The sequence below is a fragment of the Chiroxiphia lanceolata genome, chromosome 3 (assembly GCF_009829145.1).
Source record: "Chiroxiphia lanceolata isolate bChiLan1 chromosome 3, bChiLan1.pri, whole genome shotgun sequence".
NCBI lineage: Eukaryota > Metazoa > Chordata > Aves > Passeriformes > Pipridae > Chiroxiphia > Chiroxiphia lanceolata.
The window spans coordinates 16,547,765-16,568,809 of NC_045639.1; the positions used below are offsets into that span (position 1 = coordinate 16,547,765).

At 48.3% G+C, this 21,045-nt stretch overlaps 1 protein-coding gene across 1 annotated transcript in view; it reads right to left on the reverse strand.

The window, feature by feature from the left end:
* Positions 1-21,045, reverse strand: part of GALNT14 (polypeptide N-acetylgalactosaminyltransferase 14) — a 96,149-nt gene that overhangs the window by 57,383 nt on the left and 17,721 nt on the right. Inside the window, exon 2 of the mRNA XM_032682654.1 lies at positions 3,058-3,227. Within this exon, the coding sequence (XP_032538545.1) occupies positions 3,058-3,227 (170 nt within the window). The remainder of the gene's footprint in view (positions 1-3,057; positions 3,228-21,045) is intronic.

The window sequence follows — 21,045 nt, forward strand, 5'->3', positions numbered from 1 at the left end:
TGGCACTGAAATGCAAGAGGGTCACCAGGAGCAATGCTCCAGCTGTGAGATCTCACAGGCCAGGTGACACGAGGTAGTGCACAGAAGGCATGATATTTCCCTGGCTGAAAGCACCCTCAAATGAAGCACAAGGTCACAGCCCCACACTGGCTAGAGACAGGCAAGGAGAGCCACCAGTGTTTCTCCAACTCTGACTCCTTGGAGCACTGCAATTCCTCTCCATCTGAAACTATTCCACTGGCTGTAATTTAAAAAAAAAATCAATCCAGCAAACATTGCTAAGCAACTGGCTGTCAGTGCCACATCCCATCCCATCGAAAGCATTTGCCCTCTCCACACCCTTCTGGCAAGGAGCTTGCTGCTCAGCCTTTGCCAGATTTTGTAGCTATTGTTGGCAAGTCCAGGTGCCTGGCTGGATTACCAAAGAAAACTCCAGGAAATCTTCTGCAACCATCCTAATGAAAAATAGCCCACAGAGAAGCTGCAAGGAGCAGCATTCCCACATCCCAGTCCCTAGGATCGGGACTACAGGGTGTGGGGTCTTGGGACATTACCATGGTCTGCAGGTCTGTGCATCTCAGTGCTGCCATGTGTCATACAAAGGGGATAAAGGATTGGGAGCCAGCACACTGGAAACCTGGTCACAGAGCAGAGCAATCTGCTTTGAGCAACAACATCTGACCGAGAGGCTGAAGGAGAACCTGCTTGCCCAAGGGCATGAGCTGAAGAGATGGGTGAGACCCTCTCAGAAGCCTCCTAAGCCCTCATGTGAGCCAGGCAGGAGCCCCTTGACATGGCGGTGCCCCTTAGTGTAGGATCTGTGACAGGATGTATCTTCCCCCAAAGTCAGCTGGAGCAGAATCAAGGTCCAAATCCTTGGGTTCACTCTCAAACAAGGAAGCCTGAACACTTCCAGTCTGGCTCAAATGAAGCAGCCTAATCTAGGTTTTCCATTGAAATCAAGCCCCTAAACACAGCCTCCAGTAGGTCATGCAGCATGCAGCATGCACCATGGGGGTGCCCCTTCTCCCTGGTCCACAGAATTCTACTCTTCCCTTCACAGGAGGGACATCTCCTAGCCAACACCATGCTCGACTCTCTTTATATATTTCTATGTATATTCTTGCATAGCCATCAGCAATTTGTCCCTGCTTCAAGAGCCTGCCATGCTTATCCATGCTTCCCCACACAGTTGTACTGGACAATGCAAGAGCAGCTTCTGGGTTGCATGGTAGTGCCTGAGCACCACCTGCAGCAGCTCCCGGGATACCTGTGCTGTAGGCAAGGATTATTTTTCCTGAGAGGGCTTAGCTATGCACTTTCCTCCCTCCCTCAACCAACAATCCCAGATTCTTTTCCCTCCTTCATACTCCCCATCAGTGCTTGCCTCCCCCAGATCTCCCGGCAGCCCCATTTCCTCTGTGGCCGCTCAAATGCTTGGCTAATGGCGCATCATCCGCAGCGTTCTCCAGACATATTCAATAAATCAGAATCCAATTACCAGGTTAAGGAAATTGGAAACAAATTAAATTAGCCCTAGCCCCTCCCAGGTGCTATGCCCTCACTTCCTCCTTAATGAGAACTTCTCTTTCACAGGAGCACTCAGCGCCGCATCTGCCCACCCAGGAACAAGGTGGCTGCCACCGCACAGCACGGGTACGGCAAAGGGGCAGCCGAGTCGATCTTCCCTTTTAATAGGGCAGATGGTTAATATCCCTGGCATTAATTCTCTCCAGGAATAGCACACTTGCTCTCTGCTCAGCTATAACAGGCGTCTGTCAGGGCTGACAGCTCCTCTCCAGAGAAAAGAGCATCTGGTCCTTACTACAAAAAGAAGCTAAATAAATAAATAAGCACATTGCTTGTTATAGGGCAGGAGAACTGGTGCTGTTTCAGCATTTCAGCCTAAGTGCTGCCTTTGAACTGGAATAGGGGAAATTCAGAGTTGGGTCAGATGCTGGGAGTGGAGTTGCTCTGATCTGGGAACAAGGTGCAGCACGGGCAGCAAGGTGCCATGAGCGGGTCCAGCACAGAGCTCCCACCAAAGCAGGATTTCCCGCAAAGGGCTCCCAGGAGAAGATTGTAGAGAATGGCTGCTGCCAGCAAGCTGGGACATGATGCCAGGCAGAGTTCCTTGGAAAGGGCTTGCACCGGCTGTGGGCTGGCGACTGACAGCAGGGGACAGGCATATGCTGTGCCTCAGAAGACAATGAGGAAAACTGCATTGAGGGAACCTTGGGAGTTTTTCCTTCACTTGTGGGACACCTCAGCATCACTCCATCCAGCAAACTAACAATTAACCCCACTGACCTTCAACAACCTGCACCCACAAAGGGCAGCTCTTCCCTCATGAGTCTGGAGAGGCAACAACAGGAGGCTACAGCTGCACTCTCAGCAAGCAAGGGTGCACCAAAACTCCCATCCCACCCTTCTCACGCTGACAAGGAAGCAGAGCTCTGTATACATCACAGCCCTTGCTGCAATCCTCTCTGCCTCTCCCAAGGGGTCCTTTGGGTGCCAGAGGATATTTTTCACCTCAGTGGTGCTGGAGCAGCCAGTAATCCAGCAAGTTCTTACCTCTCTCTTCCTCTCACTCAGCCACTGTCTCTCATTCCCCACTCCTCTCTCTGCAGAGCCAAATCAACGTTTAACAGTTATTTTATCCGCCTTGCACCACTTCACTGCATTGTCTGCAGACCAAGAGCTCCCAGCAGCAGTGAAAACTTTTACCATCATGGATTTGTGTTCTTGCACACCCATTACTTTTCTGAAGGAAAAAAAAAGGCTTTTCCTCTCTTTCCTTATAGTCCCAGGAAAATTTATACAGGTTTTAATTAATAGGTTTAAGACTTCCAGACATGCCAAGAAATCAAGCAAAGTGAGTCAATCCTAAAAATATAACTCAGGCAGAAGCAATCCCAAGAACACCCACTGGGTGTGGGCCAAGGGCCCAGACCCACCTAGCACCCCAAAACCACGGCCCTGAAGAGAAACAGAACTATCCACCCATATAATGAAGTTTCACGAGATCAGGAGAAACCAGGGGGGAGGCAGAACCTGTGATGGCGGGTGTCACGGACAGCACGGTCACTGGGGATCCTCTCGCTCTCCCGCTGGTTAAAGGCATGGAGCCGGTACGGGTCCTCGCCGCCCTTCCACCTCCGGGCACTCAGGTACCTCCGCTCTTCAAACTGATCCCAAAGGTCGTCCCAGTCCACATCCGATTCCTGCGCGCACAAAGTCAGCCCCGTTAGAGAGAGGAGAGACCAGACAACACCTGACCCCACTCTGGAGATCCTCCCAAGTCCCACCGCAGGTCAGTTAGCCCTGCGACATGGGCAAGCATTGCAAGAACAGGTCAAAAAGGAGTCCCATTAGGTGTTCAGGGTTTATTTTTTTCCTTAGGTCCCAAAACAGCATGTCAAAGAGAGCCTGCCAATTTGAATTTAAAATGACTAATTTGAAACCAAATTCAGGTCTCTGGGGGATCCTCCTCTCAAGTAGCACGGTCTCAAGAAATATAAAAGTGCGAAGGTTTTGTAAGGGTTTTAATTTCTCTCCAGCCAAAAAACAAATGTATTTTACACCACTTGACCCATCACCCCTGTAACCCTTCAGGTAGGAAAGGGCCACCAACAGGAGCCATTTCATCAAGCACAGTCCCCAATTTCCGCAGTCACTCCCTAGGCCGAGGGCTGGCTCCAGCAACAGGACTCTAGAAGAAGGGGGCCACCATCCTCCCAGCCCAATTTCAGTCCATCTTTGCCACAACAAGTCTCCCACTAAGGTCTTCAGCCCTACCACAGAGAGAAGAGCAGGCAAGCACGTGCTCGTGTGGTCCTCCCTCCAGAAGGATGGAGGAGCTGCATTTTGGGGTTACCCAACAGCTCTGACAACCATCGGGGGTTTAAGCATCTCTTGGTGACTTGGTGCTGTCGGGAAGGGAGGGGGGGGGAGGTGTTTAAGCATCCCTCCGCAGCATGATGCTGTCAGGGGGTTTAAGCACCCTTTGACAGTGTCTGAGCCAGCCAGCACAATACCATGCTGATAACATCTCATTGTTACAGCAGCACAACCTCTTTGATCTCAGCCTACCTGTAACACGGAGAGATGAAAACATTTACAGACATCTCAGCCCTAAAGAAAATTGTGATCTTATCCAATAATTGATCTTTTCTTCTTCTTTTCTTTTTTTTCCCCCTCCTCAGTTCACACCATCTCAAAGCTGATTTTGCCTGCTAATAGCACAAAATGAAGCTTTTGAAATGGTTGATTTTTATCCCGTAATTGATTTTACTCGCATCTGGCAGTGCATTTTCTGTAGTCATAGGAAGGGGAGAAGGGAGCACTGGCTCCTGCAAGTGAACCACTGAAGGACCAAGCCAGGCACCTCCAAACACAGGATGCCCCACATCGCTCTGGGTTACGGTAACGTGACCACTTCCAAACAGGCAGCAAAGCCCAGAGATGTAGGCGTTTCCAGACACAGGGTTGTATTCATCCTCCCCTGGTGTGAACCCATGGCCTTCTCAGGAGCTCCTCCAGCATTTACCCCAGTGTGGGAATATCAGAAGAAGCCACCAACCATACTGGGAGAAAGTTACTCAAGACCAAGGGAAAGTTAACCAAGGCTGGGAGAAAGTTATGAAACCAGTAAGGTCACTGCAGGAGGTTTACGAGGAGGATGTACAGAACCCGCCTGCGGACTTTTGGGAGGACCGACGTGCTCAGGGTGATAAATACTGTTTATGCTTTTTTCTAAGGTATCTTGCAAAACGTGATTTACTGCCACAGTAAAAGATCAGGGAAAAGAGAGGCGATTGCATCGCGGAGTCTCCGACAGCCTGATGTTTATAAGATTTCATGATGACCCCGGGAGGCCTAGCGCTGCTAAAACAACCGCCACGGAGTTGCAGTCCCTAAATTTTAATGCTGTGAAGAAAAATAAAACTTGGTTTTATCAAACTTAATAAGAAAAATGGCTTTCAAAAGTGGCCATGTAGCACTTGAGGCTGTAAGATGTGTGAATATATATGTTTGTTTGTTTGTTTTTTAACGTCAGTTAAACCCAATAGTCTTGGATCAGCTAGAAGGGCACAGGCAGGAAAGAATCTGATGGCTCAGGTGGGAGGGCTGGTGGATTTCTGCAAGAAACTGTGGCTCCAGGAAAACTGGAGCTTCTGCACCTGCTGCAAGGGCAGTGATGCTCTGGTCAGGCAACAGAAGCAGGGGTTCAATGCACAACAGGGTCCTGGCCTGTGCTTCAGGGTCTGGGATGGCATTTTCCCAGCATCCATCTAACCCCAGTAATGTTCTGTTGCTGGGGAATCCCAGCAATAAATCAATACAAGGACAAATACCACTGGCTTATCCCATGATATTTGCTTCTCCTACTGCCATGGATATACTTTGCACCCAAGGGTTGCATTCTTGGTTTGCTCTGCAGTGAGTAACTAATACTCCTATGAAATCTCCACCTGAAAGACATCAGCCTCACCTTGATTCACCCAGGCTCTCCTTTCTGGGTTGAGGAAAGATATCAGTGGGATGGTTACTAAATATTGGGTAATTAAATACACACCTGAGATCAAGAGCAAATAGATGGCAGAGATTAAAGAGTTATTTTAATCCCTATCTGGCCACAAAACAAGCCCAGAGATGGGGTTAACTTTCTCAGACAGAAGTAGACACCCAGGTGGGGTCATTCACTTTCAATCCACATCACCTGTCCAAATCTTCTGGGCGCTCTTTCCATCCCAAGCATTCTTACCAAAATTGGATGCTCAGACACACATCCACACCGACCTCTGCAAAAAAACTCCTGCACAAAGCAGAGAAGGAAAGTAAGGCAGCATCCTCGGATGAAAAGCTGCCAGCTATGCAAATCATGGGAGGCAGGAGACCTCACCAATGCAGGGACTCACCTGTTTCTTGGCGCCTGATCAGGGACAGGGAATGAGAGTTAAAGCACCAGGAGAAATCCCCTTTGCTCACCCAGGGACAGCACATCGGTTACAGGTTACCAGATAAGGTCTTCATTATAATATTTCCACCATGTATTATCACCTCTTCCTCACATCAGAATTCTGTCTTGGGAGTTATTTAACTGATACGCAGAAATCTAAATTTAATTTATTATGATCTAACTCACTTTAGAGGCCAAATTACCGTGCACTAGAAAAGGATCAAGTCAATACTCCACTTGCCTTTCTATTTATCTTCTACAGGGTTCATCTCTCCAAGTTTCATATTCATTTTCTCTCATGTACGAATAATAAATTTTCTTTTTTTTTGTTGGAATTAGGTAATTTCTCTTTCAACATTGCAGTTTAATGGCTGGTATTAATTATAGGAAACACAGTCAATGCTTAAAAAGAGTTTGAAAGACTTAATGAGTCTGAAGGAAAGAAATGAAAAATATATCCAAGGGGTAGCGCTCTGCTCTCAGTGAACAAGTGTTGCCCCTTCTGACACCGCACTGGGGGCATCCCCAGGGCATGGACAAAACTCATTGTGGAGAGGAGCTCCCTTCTCGCACCAGCATCCAGCCATGAGAAAGGCTCACCAACAGCTTTCTCTGCTATTTCACTTAAAGCACCCCCCCAGAAAGACCCACAAAAGGCAGCCCCCCAAAACTGCCCACCCCCTTGCTGGCAAAGGGAAAATGGCCCAGAGCCAGCATGGAGGCAGCTTTTCACCATAACTGCACATTAAAGATTAAAAGCCTCTCAGAGTAAAGATGTAGTTCGTCATCTGCCTCCTAAATCACGGCTCAGAAACAAAACAAAAAAAAAAAAGGGGGGGGAGAAAAAATAATATTAAAAAAAAAAGGAGTGGTGCTGCAGGGGGAAAGTGGGTCATTAGCAGTAAAACTACAATTTTCTGGCAACTGCTAATGCCTTGTTTATGTGGATTTCTGCGAATATGACATTTTAATGGCATAATAATTGTGTGATTACAGTACAGCAGGGATTGCCGGAGCGGGAAGGAGGAACAAGCAACTCAGCCGGCTGCTAATGCGGGCCCACAGCGTCCCCATGGGAAGCTCTGCTCCTGTAGGCAGCCCCCAGCACCCCTCACCTGCATGGGAGGCCAGAGTAGGCTGGACACTGGGCAGGCAGCAGGCATGTTGTGGCAGCACTTTGGCTGCTGTGAGGCAGTCCAGCAATGAAAGGGCATTTCAGGTGAAAAGCCTGGCCCAAGCACAGCCAGTGGTGACTGGGGACAGGCAGATCACACTGGACCCCAGGACCAGCCTCCAGCTGCCCAGGAAGACAAGGAGTGGGCGGTGCAAGCCAAAAGCAGATTCTGATTCACTTTCTTCTTTCATGGTACTGTTTTAAAATAGAGAACTTAAATCTTTGCTAAAATAAAAGCCATTTTCCTTTTGGGGATGCTGAGTTTTTGCCTTTAGACCAGAGTGAATTGGACTGGCACCATGAGCATCCTTGCAGGAGGCAGCAAACCCAAGCCAGCCCAGCAGGCTGACAGAGCTGACAGGGTTTGACAGGAAGCCCCATCTTTGGCTAGAAAAGAGGTTTTGCCTGTGCAGGTGCAATGATGACCCCAAAGGGGTCTGGCAGCAGCCAAACGTGCCTCTACCTCCATTTGCCTCACACCCAGCTTTCCCTGGAAAATCTCATCCCTACATAATCTCTGACCGAGCACTTACTACTGAGCCTTCCCTCGGACTCAGGCATTAAAAAATAGGAGGGGAGGGGGAAATAAAAAATTACACCTGGCTATCAAAAGTTCCAATAAACAAGTGAAAGCTCTAGAAATTCAGAAGCCGTGTGGCATGTTGTTGCCTGGCCATGCTCTGTCACTCCTCTGCCTGCTAGGACATCTTTGTGTTCAGCACAGCTCAGGGGCACTGGAGGCAGAGGGCAATATTCCAGCAGGAATTGCAACCAGGCATTATACAAATGAGATTTAAATGTCCCACTGAAGCGTGGGGCCTCTGCAAGCAGGAGGTTCAGTTATAAAGCTGTTACTGGCCGAGGCACAAATGCCATCTGAAAGGATTATAATACTTCAAACAGGATAGGGCTCATCCCTTCTTGTCCCCCAGTGCCAGGACATGCACTAAGAGGGTCAGCAGCACCAGAGGGAAAAGAAGTGGGACAGCATCACACTGCCTTCATCCTCATCCTTGAATAACCCAGATGGAATACCAATGTACAAGATCCTTCAGTCAAGCTTTGGTATAGTTTTCTTGACACCAGAGCCCAGTGCCTTGGCTTAGCCCTGTGCAAGCAGTGCTGTGCATTCCCCCAAGATACAAGGGGGAGACAGACAGAGTACCATGGCCACACTCTTTGCCCCATCCAAACTGCATGTGGTGGTGCCAAAATCAGGCTGTGGGTCTCTGGAGAACATGCTTCACATGCTTCAGTGCATCAGGTACCGTTCAGCAGGAAATCAGTAGGGACCCTGGAAGCATCACACCACCTCCTTCTTACACTCCTTCCCCAAACTGCACAATACTTAAGCCAATCAAGCACTTAAAAACAAACTTAAGCGGCTGCAGACATTTGAAGGAACCCATAGAAATCCCTGTTTAAATGAAGTTAAGCATTTGTTTAAGTGCTTCAATGGCTCAGTGCTGCCTTCTGCTTTGTGCTCACCCAAATCATGCACCAGAAACAGAGGTAGCTCTGGGCCCTGGCCATCATCTGCCCTAATTGGTCTTCTGACCCATGGAGATTTTAGCTCCAGTTTGAGGCCTGTGAAACTCCTCTTCCTCTTGCACTGGTACCTGGGCACAACATTCACGTGCACCTTGGTGGTAGCTCCTCTGGGACCCCATGGGGACACACAGCAAATCCAGGATCCCACCCTGCTCCAAGGAGGATCAGCGTCTCCCTCTGCTAGTAAGTGATTTATTGTCTCTCAAGGAAAACCTGCAGATCTAAGTCTGCTCTGACCCCACTTTGGGGGATGAAAGAACAGAATGAAAAAAATCAAATAAAATTTTAATACAGATACCTAATTAAAGCAAAGTCCTTATCCAGCAAAGCCTGTCCTGCAGCTTGGGTCCCTGGAGAAGCTTTGAGGATTCACCACTAAGCTTCTCATTGCCACTGACCCTTCCCTGCTCATGCACATCCACAGGCACCCCCGCTCCATCTTCAAAGGATGGAGCATCATCTCCTCCTCTGCTAGCTCAGCAGGGAACACAAGTCCCTGAGGACTTTTCAGTAAGTGTCCCACTATCTCACTTGGCCCTGGGGCCAAGACCATACTATCACTACCTTTTCTGCCCTTTCTGCCCACCACCCTTCTATTATTCTCTCCTATGGTAGCACAAAGACATTTATGCAATCAAGACACCTACTATATCAGGCAACAGGAATTATAAAGGCTGGAGAGGGGCTATGGAAGAAGACTTGATCTTCACGAACTACAGCTGCAACTTCAGCCTGGATGGAAACATCCCCATTCCAGTGTAGCAGGATGCTCTGCCTGGAATGGGGTAAAACAACTCGATAACACCCTACTTTGCAAAGCTATCAGTGGTGAACTGAGAGGGGTGTCACGCTGGTTTTGGTGTTGAGTCATGCTAAAACCAGTCTGACTCGTCAACCCCAAAGTTAAAAATCCTGATAGTGAGGTGAAGATGTGGCAGACACAGTAAAGTATCCTTATCTAAAAATACTAAGCTGACACAGCTGGCCTGGGAACACATGAATGACAATCAATCACTTTAGACTGAAAAAGTCCAGTCCCACTTTCAAATGGTAGCTTCTTCTAACATACTCCTTCTTGGAGTGTGTGTGAGGATTCCTCTCTTGGCTGGGGATGCCCCTCAAGGTTACTCCTCGAGCCTGAGCAAAAGAGATTTGCCCGTGGTCATTGGTATGGGTGAGTAACATCAATCTCTACTTAATAATTTATTTTTTTTTTGCTAGCTTTAACATATTTGCTTTAATAGAATTGCTTTGATATAATACACTATCCTAGCAGTTTTAGCTTCTATACTGTGTACTTAAGATATTTTTGCCTAATCATTTATCATAATAAATCACTCATTTTTATATAAATATATCTGGTTTGCCATTCTTAACCCTACAGAACAAAGTTGTACAAAGGTTCAATCACATCTCTATAATTCCTTAGACTTAAACCGTTGACAAAGTCTGGGAATCAGATTGGAACCAGCCACATCCAGGCTCCACTCTGAGAAGGAGTTTAGAAAGCAAGGGGGTCCTTTCTGTACCTTGTGACTCAGCGGGAGGGCTTCTCTAATAAACGTTGTCTGAAGGAGTGTCCCCACTCCATCTGTGACATCAGGCTCTGGAGAAGGCTTTTCAGTGTCTTCCTCTTATTGTCCCCACACTCAACTGGCATCAGCTCAGGTGACTGGCCACTGATTCAGTGCAAGGAGCTGACCCAGGGCTAGAGAAACTGGGCCACCATTGAGTCAATCACAGCTAGAACCATCAACCTGTGTATCTTCTTGTCTGTATCTGTGGTAAACAATATACGTGGTCTGAAACACCCTCCAGAGGCTTAAATCTGCTAAAGTCTCCAGCCTCAAAAGCCACTGGAGAATTACTGATGCTTTTTCCAGTAAGGGCACCAAAGCTTTAATTTTAAAATGGATGTCTGGGGCAGCCACCAAAAAGGGAATTTATTTGCAAATCAGGAGCAGGGGACTCCATGCTGCATGGAGGGAAAGATGACAGATTGATTGCCTTGACGAAAAGCCAGATTTTGTTTCCAGGGTTTCCCTTAGGAGAAAGCAAGTCAGCTCAGAGTTCACATCACACTTATTAACAAGTAACTGCCGTGCTGGCAGCAGCGTCAGGTTAAAATATACCCACATCTCCCACAGGCAGCCTGGGCCACAGCTTCATGTGTGGACAATGCTTCTATTCACTGGCTGTAGCATCAGGTCACCATCCTGTCTCTATAGAGGGAGAGGCAATGCATGCTACCAGCCAGCATCACACTCCCTAGCCAGACGCCAAGGAATTCCCATGGTGACCCTCATCAACTCCAACATACTGAAGAACCTTCTGCCTGTCTGTGACAATGGAAAGGAAGGCAGGATCCATGCCACTGACTTTTAGAAATAACATCCAGCAACAAAATTCCCTGCGTTCCCACTTAGAAAGGTGGTCTTCCTTCTTGGACCCCCAAAATTAGGTGTGTATGTAAGCGTCTCACTGAGTAAAAAAACCATTTATTTAAATTCTTTAAAATAAAAAATAAGCCCATAGGATAGTCTGACACATGGAGACAAATCCTGTATAATTAAAAAGGAAAGGAAGCCGATTATATCCTCCCGGAGAATATTCCTGCCTGCTTCTGTTTTATTTATACGTTACAGTGTATAATGAGCTGAATATTTAGGAGGTCAGCACAAACGAAGCTGCTGACTGGACAAAAGAGAAGATCCAGCTCTGTCTGTGCTGGGAGCCAAGCAGAAGGATAGCAAGGATTTTTGGTCATCTCCTCCTACCTACAGCTCTCCCGAGATGCTGCAGGACTGTTCAGTTCAACTGCTTGTGCTTGGGCTGCATTCGTCTTCCTGATGTCTTTTCCCAAGTCTCCATCAAAAAAGGTCTCCTGGGTTTTCCCACAGCCCCCTGGAAAGGATGAGTGATGCCAGTACAAGTCCACTGGCCCCTGTGAACTCTTCTAATGGGGCTGCAAATGGTAATTCTGGATGGCAAAAAAGACCATTTAGGTTTTAAGAGTCTACAATGGAGTCTCTGCCTCCACTGAGATTTTTCTTTTTTATTTCAGCTTAAAAAAATCTAAAAAGGTGGAAAACCTCTGGACAGGCAGCAGCTCTGCTCCACAGTGAGTTGAGCACCAATTCCCAACCCAACTCCCACAGGCTGATGGGAATGGTCCCCCACCAGTGCCCCCACTGCCGCTCCCATCGGCAGTGGGATACCCACAGCTCCCTTTGTCTCCCTCCGTCTTTCTCCACCTGCTAGCTCCCACAAGTGCCTTTGTCCCCTGACAGAGGGGATTCCCTCAGCAACCCTCTCCAGGCTCACCAGGGTGCCAGGAGATTCCAAAGAGCATCTTTGCAGCCATGGTGCTGCGTTAACTGGAGCACCACAGGCAGACCCTCCACAGCCTGCTGCCACCACTCAGTGCCATCGTCTGCTGGCTGCATGACCAGTGGGTGGGTGAGTGCAAAACACGGTCCCCAAAGGTCATCAGCAAGTACAAAGGGTGCTAATTGGGAAAGAAATGAAGGTAACATCCCGTGTCCCCTCCACACCAGCCAGGTTCAGCTCATTTAAAGGATCATCAGAGGTCAAACACAATGGGAAGAGCTCAGACGCATGGTGGGTAAAGAGTGGCAAAAGGGAGCTCCTACATGGACAAACAGTGATTTGTTTTCCTTCTGTGCCTTTTAGGACAGACATGAGCTGCTTTCCAGCCATGAAGGTCAAACTGGCCTTCTCAGGCTTCAGCAGGAGCTGCAGATGATTTAGTACTTAGGAGCCCATAGCTGTACTCAGTCTCCAGCTGAGCTTTGCTCCTCCTTCCGCATAAAAGCCAAAACTCCTACCAAACAACAGAGCTTGAGCATCTCAGAGGTCAGGGAAGGTCTTCCCCTTCCTTGTAGAGCTGTGGATTCCCACATGCTGGAGGACAGCCCAAGATGGGGCACATCAGGAGGAAAAGAAAGGGGAAAGAGGAACAGGGAGGGAAGAATAAAGGAGCCAGTAGACAGATCCCTGCTCTCAATGTCCTGCTTTGAACCCAGCCCTTTAAAAAGCAGGCAGCTAATCTGGACCACACGTCCCAAGAAGGAAGGGATCGTACTGTTAATACAGTCAGCATCCTCGACCCAGCATGGCCTTTACACAGCAGCAAAGCCAGGGGTAATCCATCTGGTAATTGCTTCCATGAGGATCTTTACACAGCTTTAGGAACTAATGCTACTATCCTTTCCTGAGCAGCCACCCTTCCAAAACCAAGCAGCAATGAGGGGCAACGGTTAACAGCAGCATATTAATGTGAAGTGCCTCCAAGGGAGGGAAAGGTTATAAAAAACACATATGCTAGAAAAATAGATATTCAAGGAAAATGAAATAATTGCAAATACACAAGACAGCTACCTGCATGGCTTTAGCTGCCTTCAGGAAGCCACCAGCTCACCTTTTACTCTCCCTCTGCCAGCTAACTGCTTTGGGGAGCAGAGATTTACCAGGTGGGCACCAAGGCACAACTGCTCAGCAAGGACAAGAAATGCTATCAGCCAAAACTCCTCACTACTGCACTTTATTTCCAGTTCTGAGAAATAAAGTTCTGCACTCCCCCAAGCCATGCCTCAGTTTTCCTGCTCCTACAATTAACTCATAAGGTTCCCATTGAGTGGGAGGCTCTCCAGGGAGCATTGCCTCTGTTGAGCAGCTCCAACACAAGGGCTTTTTTCCCCCTCTTCCCATCTCTCATTCTTTACAGAGTGGCAAGAGCAGAAGAAAACCCTTGCTGGTGACTAACCAAAATGCCCTATCCCTCCCAAGTTTTCCTGGCATATGCAGTGATGTGCTGCAGCCCAGTCCAGCCCAAACGATGCCAAGCAGCTATCCTGATAGCAGTGGAGATGTTCCTGGTCAGAGCACGACTCCCCCAACACACTTAAAAGCATCACCAGGGCTGCCCTAACCCTCATGATGCAGGAAGATGCAGGATACAGCAGCAGGTTATCTGCAGCTGTCAGGGTACAGCTGGAGCTCAGAACCTGCCAGTGTCTGCCTGTCAGACACCATTCCACCATCAAGAAGTGCTGGTGACCTGCATCCTTGTCTAACACAGACATATTTTGCAGAGGGACAGGCGTTTTTGTAACCTGGAGCTGGTCCTCAACATACAGGCGGAGTAAGATGAAGCTCAGTTCACAGCAACGATGCTCCAGGGTGCATGTACTACCCAGCTGTCAGCCCATCCTCCCCTCATTCCCTCAAGGAGAAGTTAGATATAAAACATTTGTGACAGCAAGAAACCTTTGATCCTTAGGTACCTGCTGCTGGAGCGTCTGCGAGATCCCAAGCCTGGGCGCATCATGACTGACAGCACTGGAGATACAGCAGCGTAATTTAGAGTGTGCGTGCCAGCCCAAGCTGCCCCTATTCCTATTTTTATAGGAATAAAAAAATCAACCCTGGCTAGCAAGAAATGCATCGTAGCAAGGTATGGCAAGTTTGAGAATAAATAAGCCTATTGGGGAAGGACTGTGGGTCGTGACCAGCCACAAGCACAGATGCTGTGGAAGCCTCAAGGAGATGCTGTGCCTTGGGATAATGCAGGCTTGGCTGGGGATGGGGGAAAACAGAGGCAGGACATGGCTGGTGTGGCCTGGCTGGGCAGATAACAGGCAGATCTCCAGGCTCTGGCCATCTTCCAGCAGCACAGCGCTGCTGCTCGCATGAGCAAACCCTGAGCAGAGCTGTGGCTGGGCACAGGAGCCATGGCTTGGGACACATCAGATCCATGCCAGGTAAACAAACATGGAGACGAATGTCACTCACTCTTTCCTGCTGTGCTCATGCCCCCCTCCCATTGCTAGGAAGATCAGAGATGCAAAAGGAAAACAGAAAGAGGGGAGGAGGGCAGTGGAAATATAAAAAAAAAAAACAAAAAAACAGAACAACCAAAGCTGTAACTGGGCTTGTAGCAAACAACATCTGTAACTTGGAGGACAGATGTGTTACCACCAAGGGCCCATTACCAGAGCTCTCACACCCGAGAGGATTCTGGTCCAAGAAGCATGGCAGTGCCACAGCCTGGAAGCACAGAACAACTTTCCTTTGCCCCTTTCCCTGACACACTGGCAATATCTGATCAATGTTTCTGCCCATCTCTAGAAGATAGTAATTTTTTAAACATCCACTCAAAATAAAAACAAAAACCAAACCCATGCTAAGTCACCTGATCAAGCAAACTCAAAACAGCTCCTGAGAGCATGGGGATCTGGATGGAAACCAGCAATCAGGCATTGAGCTCTGTTGTTATTATCAGAAAAAAAATAAAATCTGCATTTGGCACTGATTCTCACACATACCCAAGCATTTTACTGGAATGAGGAAAAGAGCATTTTTGGAGTCCTCAGTTATGGAAACATTGCATGGAAGACTTAATGGGCAGCTCCTGCTTGGGCATATACCAGCTCCCTTGGCTTATGCAGGAAGATGTTTTCTCCACCAAGGCATTATGGCTCACGGCATGCTGCTGCTCAGCCCCACAATTCCACACACTGGGGATAACCCATGTCTGGAGGCAGCAAGCCCTGCCATGTATCTCAATGTATCAAACCTCAAAACCTCACCCTCTTCAATGCAGACACCAAGGCACTCCTGTAGGTGGCATTTTGCATTATCGCACATAGAGGAGGCATGTGGGCAAGCAGAGCAAGCATGATACAAGCCAGTAGCAGGGCTCAAATCTGGGCAGAAATAAGCAACCCTGAATCTGTTGGGTCTTTATCCTTTGGAAGCATTGGGCTTGGAAGGTGGCCAGTAGCTGTGGGCATGATACAGCTTCTTGCAGCACGGTTGCGTGGCAAGTCAACACACACTCCATTCATTGGCCTTATCAGCACAGAGCTGTCACCACACAAGGCTTGTCCACCTACCTACCAGGAACAAGTTGATAAGCAACACCTCCAGCACCTCAAACTCAAAGAGTCAGTACCATAACAGCCCAATGGTTGCTTCCACAGAGAGCATTTTGTGCCAGGTGGACACAGCAGCACCACAGCAGAAGCTGTGTGTTATCTACTGAAGGCAAAGGTTCCTGCTCTCAGAAAGCCATGGAGGGAGAGGAGAAGCCCCTCACATGATGCAAGGAGTGGAGAGCAGAGGCTGCACCCACTTTCAGGCAGCCCCCTCACCCATCTGGGCCACATACCCTCCTGCATGCCTTTGATCCCTCTTGCTCCCGCAGCGACACGCACCCCTTGCTGGCAGAGCTGCATTAAGGATTAGGTGGGATCAGACATGGGATAATACAAATCAGGTTGCGTTTGCTGCTGGCAGTAGCTGCACGGAAATGAGGAGCCAGTCTTTCTAGCTGGAGGGAAATGAGATGCTGTTAAACTCTGGCCAGGCAGGCAAGGAAAAAAGAGGTACGGCTCAGATCAGGCTAATGCAGCTTCTCTGCCCCCAGGTTTACAGATATACCACTACAGCACCCAATAGCCTTCAGTTACAGAGGAAGGGACTCTTCTTGCTGAGGAGCTATGTCTCCAGCTGGGCCTCCTGGTAGGAATCAAGGGAGCAGAAGCAGTGCTGCTGTGCTGCTGGAGGGAAGTCCCTTACATTACTTCTGCAGGGTCTGTGTAATTGGAAATGAAACACAACCTTTTGTTGTCTGGATGGTCCTGAAAAGCACAAGTCAAGCGCCAAATTGGTGATGCTGATCCCCTTAACACTGGGCATCCACTGGCTTGTTTCTGTTCATGGATCTTTTTCCATCCTTACCCTCCCCAGCTCCAGGCATGCCTCTATCTCCCCTTGCTCCCCTGACCCTTGGCACCAGTCACGGTGTGCCTACAAACATAAGGGAGAAGATGCCCAGAGGTACATTCAGGCTTTGACAAGCATGCTGGCATGCTGGAGCAAGTAAAAGCTGCAACACCTCATAGAAGAGCAGAAACTCAGTGGATAGAGAAGACTTCCTAAGGAACAGACATGCCACTCCATAAACTCTTCCCAAAAACACAGCAGCCAATGCAGAGGTCCTACTAGCTGTGTATGAGGCAGGCAGGCTTAAGCATCTCAACCAGCACTGGTCCTGATGGCTCTAAAAAAAAAACAACAAAAAAAACCCAACACCTGACTGCTTTTATATTTGATTTACTGCTTGTAAAGGCATCTCCAGAGCACAAGCTCCAGCTGAGCGTTTTCATACTCTTTCTACCTCTGCTGGTGCCCAAAGGAAAAAAAAACTCCCATGAGATGTGAACAGCTCTGGACATACCACAGCAGGCTCTCAGCTCTGAGCTGGATGACCTGCCACCGGGCTCATGCACGGCCCTGGGAAAGGCAGGGACACAGAGCCCCAGCAGCAACACTTGCCACAGCCCCAGCAAGCCTGCACGCAGATGGTGACAAGACTGGTCCCTGTGCAGCCGGCAGCATATGCTGCTGCTGCTGCCCACATCAACGCAGATGCCAGGAGAGATGCACCAGAAATAACTGGTTACACAAGCCAAGACTTTTTATCCTGTGCAGTCAAAGAGAGTTTTAATCCCAAACTACTAGGTACAGCTGAGCATCTGAATGCACCCCCGCTTTTTGCAGCGGAAGGAACAACATCTCAAGGGCAACGAGATGGACCTAAAAATGAGCTGAGACAAAAGAAGGCCAGTGGGAAGTAACCAGTGGCTAGAGACAGCTAGGCTGGTGAACATCTGTATGGCGAAGAGTTTCTGCTCTTGGTCTGCCAGCGACCTTTATGTCTGCTCTAAAATGGGGCAATAATGTTCACTTAAGAGTCTCATGCTGAATTAATCATTGCAAAGTGCTCTACAGTTCAGCTAGGAGAGATAGGAAGGCAGCGCTAAGTACGATCATAGCTGTACTCAGCAAGACTAATGGTCTGTGCTGTGCTATGGCCCTGGTAAGCTGTGTCTAACACTGCTTAAAGCTTCAGAGCAGCATGCAGAGCAGCCCTGGTGGGAGGGGATGCACCTTCCTCCCTGCCCAGCTTCCTGCACTGGCAGGGGGCTCCTCCTGGCCAGGCACAGCCACTGTGGCGACACCTGGTTGTACCGCCCAGCTCTTAAACTGCTGAGCTGAGAAACAGGGTGTTCAGAGCAGCAGGGAAAAAGGAAGACCTTCTCATTAAACACCTGCACGGACCTTTTTCCCATGTGTCTCTCTGGTCACCATCAAATCCAGGCAGGCTTTCAGCACCCCGAAGATGCTGCTGCAGGGGGCTACACAAGCAGCTGGCATCCAAATGCACTGAACCTGCCCCCGCCAGCTTTCTTTGATGATCCCAGATTTTGTCCAGAAAGAGATGAGAGCTATTTCTTACCCATCGTTTGTCTGCCATTAATGATTTTCCAGATCTCCAACACAATTCCCCTCCTCCATCCCAGCCAGGCTAAGCAGACCAAGCCCGCTTCTTGTGGAGAAGCCATTCACCCTCTGTCCCCTCTCTGCACCATTTCCACCCCTCTGAGATGGCAGTGAACAAAAGCAGGCCGAATTTGCTGGCAGTTCACGTGGCAGCACCCTGTTCGTCCTCACAAGGAGAACCCAAGCACAAGTCACCCAGGAAAGGCTGTTCAACAGTCCTGTCCTCTGCCTCACTACTTAGATGTGACTACAAAAAGACAAGCAGCAAAGGCGTTATTATTCTAAAATACGAATCCAGACTGCTAAAAGGCACCAGGATCCTGGTACACCACGACAAGATGTTTTTCCCCTCCACAGGGCATTTGGCAGGGGCTCTGCTGTTTCAAACACCACAGCTGAGCTCCAGCAGGCTCACTGTGGCTTATCCCTCACTCCTGTCCAGCATCAGCGATGCCAAACAGGAATGGGCAGTCAGCACTACCGAAGCAGGGCTCTGCTGCCAGCACCCTGCTAAGCCCACCAGCCCTTTCCTTCCTGAGACACGAGTGGTGAAGGTGAGGAAGAAAATTAAAATTCTTCTCTGTGCTTTGATTTAACATTTTATCTGTACTGGAAGCATCAGGGAAAACACGTGGGAAATGTGAAGCAAGTAACTGCCCTGTCTCAATAGCAGGAGAAGACAGAAAAAAACACTAGGGCATCTAGGGCAAGTTCTGAGAGGCTCATTTTAAAATGTTCCCTCCGCCAACACAGATAAATATTTGAGAAAAAAAAAGTTACATGAAAATTCAGTTGACTCATGAAGAGCAAGCACGTTAAATATAGAAAATAAATTAAATAATTAAAGGGCAAAAGAAATTGGATTTTAGCCCTGCTTTGAGCACAATTTTCATTACAGCCTTACACAGGGAGCTACCAAGCTGCTTTTAAGCATCAAAGTGGGTGAAGTAAGTGGCAGAGTGAGCTTCTGCCATGCTCCCATGCCACATTTTTCCCTGTGGGAAAGCACAGAGCAGTGGAATTAGTGCAGGGAGCTCCCTCAGCTGCTGCCCTGTGCCCCCAGGGCACAGCACAGCTTCGCCCAGTGCTCTCCATCCCTTCTCCATGTCTTGATGGGGCAGCTAAAGTGTGGAGACAGTGACTGCTTTGCCCACAGAGGCCCAGAAATTCTCAAGGGGATGTAAACCCACTGGGAATGCGCTATAAGCTGTTAGCCCAGCTCCTGGGCTCTCCCACAGCTGTGGGTATATGTGGCAGCTCTTTGAGTACAGTCCAATTCAAGCTTAAAAAAAATTAAAAATTAAAAAAAAAATCCAGCTCCAACTAGGCTCAGAAGCCTTGGGACAGGATGAAATTTAGGCTACAGATGTCACAGCCAAATCCTGTTATTGCCAGGAGCCCAGCCCTGCAATTCAAAGGTGCCCTGGCATAAACTCACTCCAAATGCAGCTCCCAGCCTCTGCTGAACTCAGAAATTACACATGGCAAGAAGGGCAAGCTCAAAGCATCTGCACCACTTTTGGGAGCTCAGCGCTGAGCTGGCTTACCCAGTTTTACCAGCTCCCAGGCAGAGCAGCAGAGCTCCTTGCTCAGACCAGCGGCGAAGCCCAAGGCTGCCCAGGGATAAAAGAGCCTTGTGCTCTTCAAACCCAAGAAACTATTCCCCAACAGCGAGGCAGGAAAACACTCATGGCAAGTCTGTGCTGGCAGGTGCCTGCCAGGGACAGGGGAACAGCAGGGATTTTGGGCACCAATGTCCAACTCAACAGCTTTCTACTTTCACAGCCTGCAAGATACAGTGGACAAAGGATGTGAGTAGTATCGTAACAGCCAGGGAGAGGATAAGCTCAGAGTCAGGCTCTTTTATTAACATTCCTCTCTTTTCTTCTGACCCTCAATAAGGTCCTTTTCTATTCCTGAACTGACATCCTCAGAGTCTCCACTGCAACAACAGTGACAACGCAGAGGTGACCTGGTCAGCCCACAGAGGTTAAAACACGAGAAACAACTTTAAAACACATTTTTTGTCTTTTTTTTTGTGTGTGATCAGGTGGCTGGAAACCAGTAGCATCAACTCCCTAAATAACATGTGACATCTGATGCTACCCTGCTGATCTTGGCAACAACCCCTTCCCTCTCAGCTACAGAAAACCTACATATAGGAAAACATATATATCTATATATATACATATATATGACTTTCATATTACTTTGCCTTTCCTAAACAGTCCAGTAAGGCATCGCATATTTGCTTTTCCCAAGCAGGAGACTGGCACAACCATGGCTAAGCAATGCCCCCCACTTGCTGTGCCACACTGAAAGTATCAGCCTGTTGCTTTTCCTGCCTCACTTCAATGTGTGTGGCTCAGTTTTGGTTTTAATTGTAAAGTCCCCACATTCTGCAAACCAAATGCAGCTGGAATTGAAATCGAAAAGTAAAACCACCCATCAACGAAAATCAAAGCACTGCACTGCCAAAACTGAGTGGGATGCACAAAGCAGGGAGCTTAAACAGGGAAGGAAAAAATGGAAATTACATTAATAGCATGTTTTCATTTGTAATAATCTGAGAGCCTGGTAATGACACTGGAAGGTAAGCTACCCTCAGCCCAAGGAGAGGTAGCTGTTTATGAAACCATCTGGGCTGTCAGCAGCTCAAACACCACGAGAAGGAAAAGTGTAAAATGGGCAGGTAGAGCCAGGCTGTCAGCAGCCCTCTGGGCAGGGAGAGGATGATCTGTCCTCCACCTGGCAGAGGGGGAAGAGAAAAAAATCCAGAAATTGTCTGCATTATGGGGAAGAGTAGCAGTCTGTGGTTTATGGGTTTTGTTGGGGTTTTTTTCATTGTATGTAACTTGTTTATTTAGGAAGAGGTTTATAAATCATTGCTTTCTCAAAAGCCGGCACCAAGGAATGACTCCAGGAGAGTATTTCTTTGCTTTTAAGGAAGCCTTGTACAAAAATGATCAGATCTACTTAATGGGCT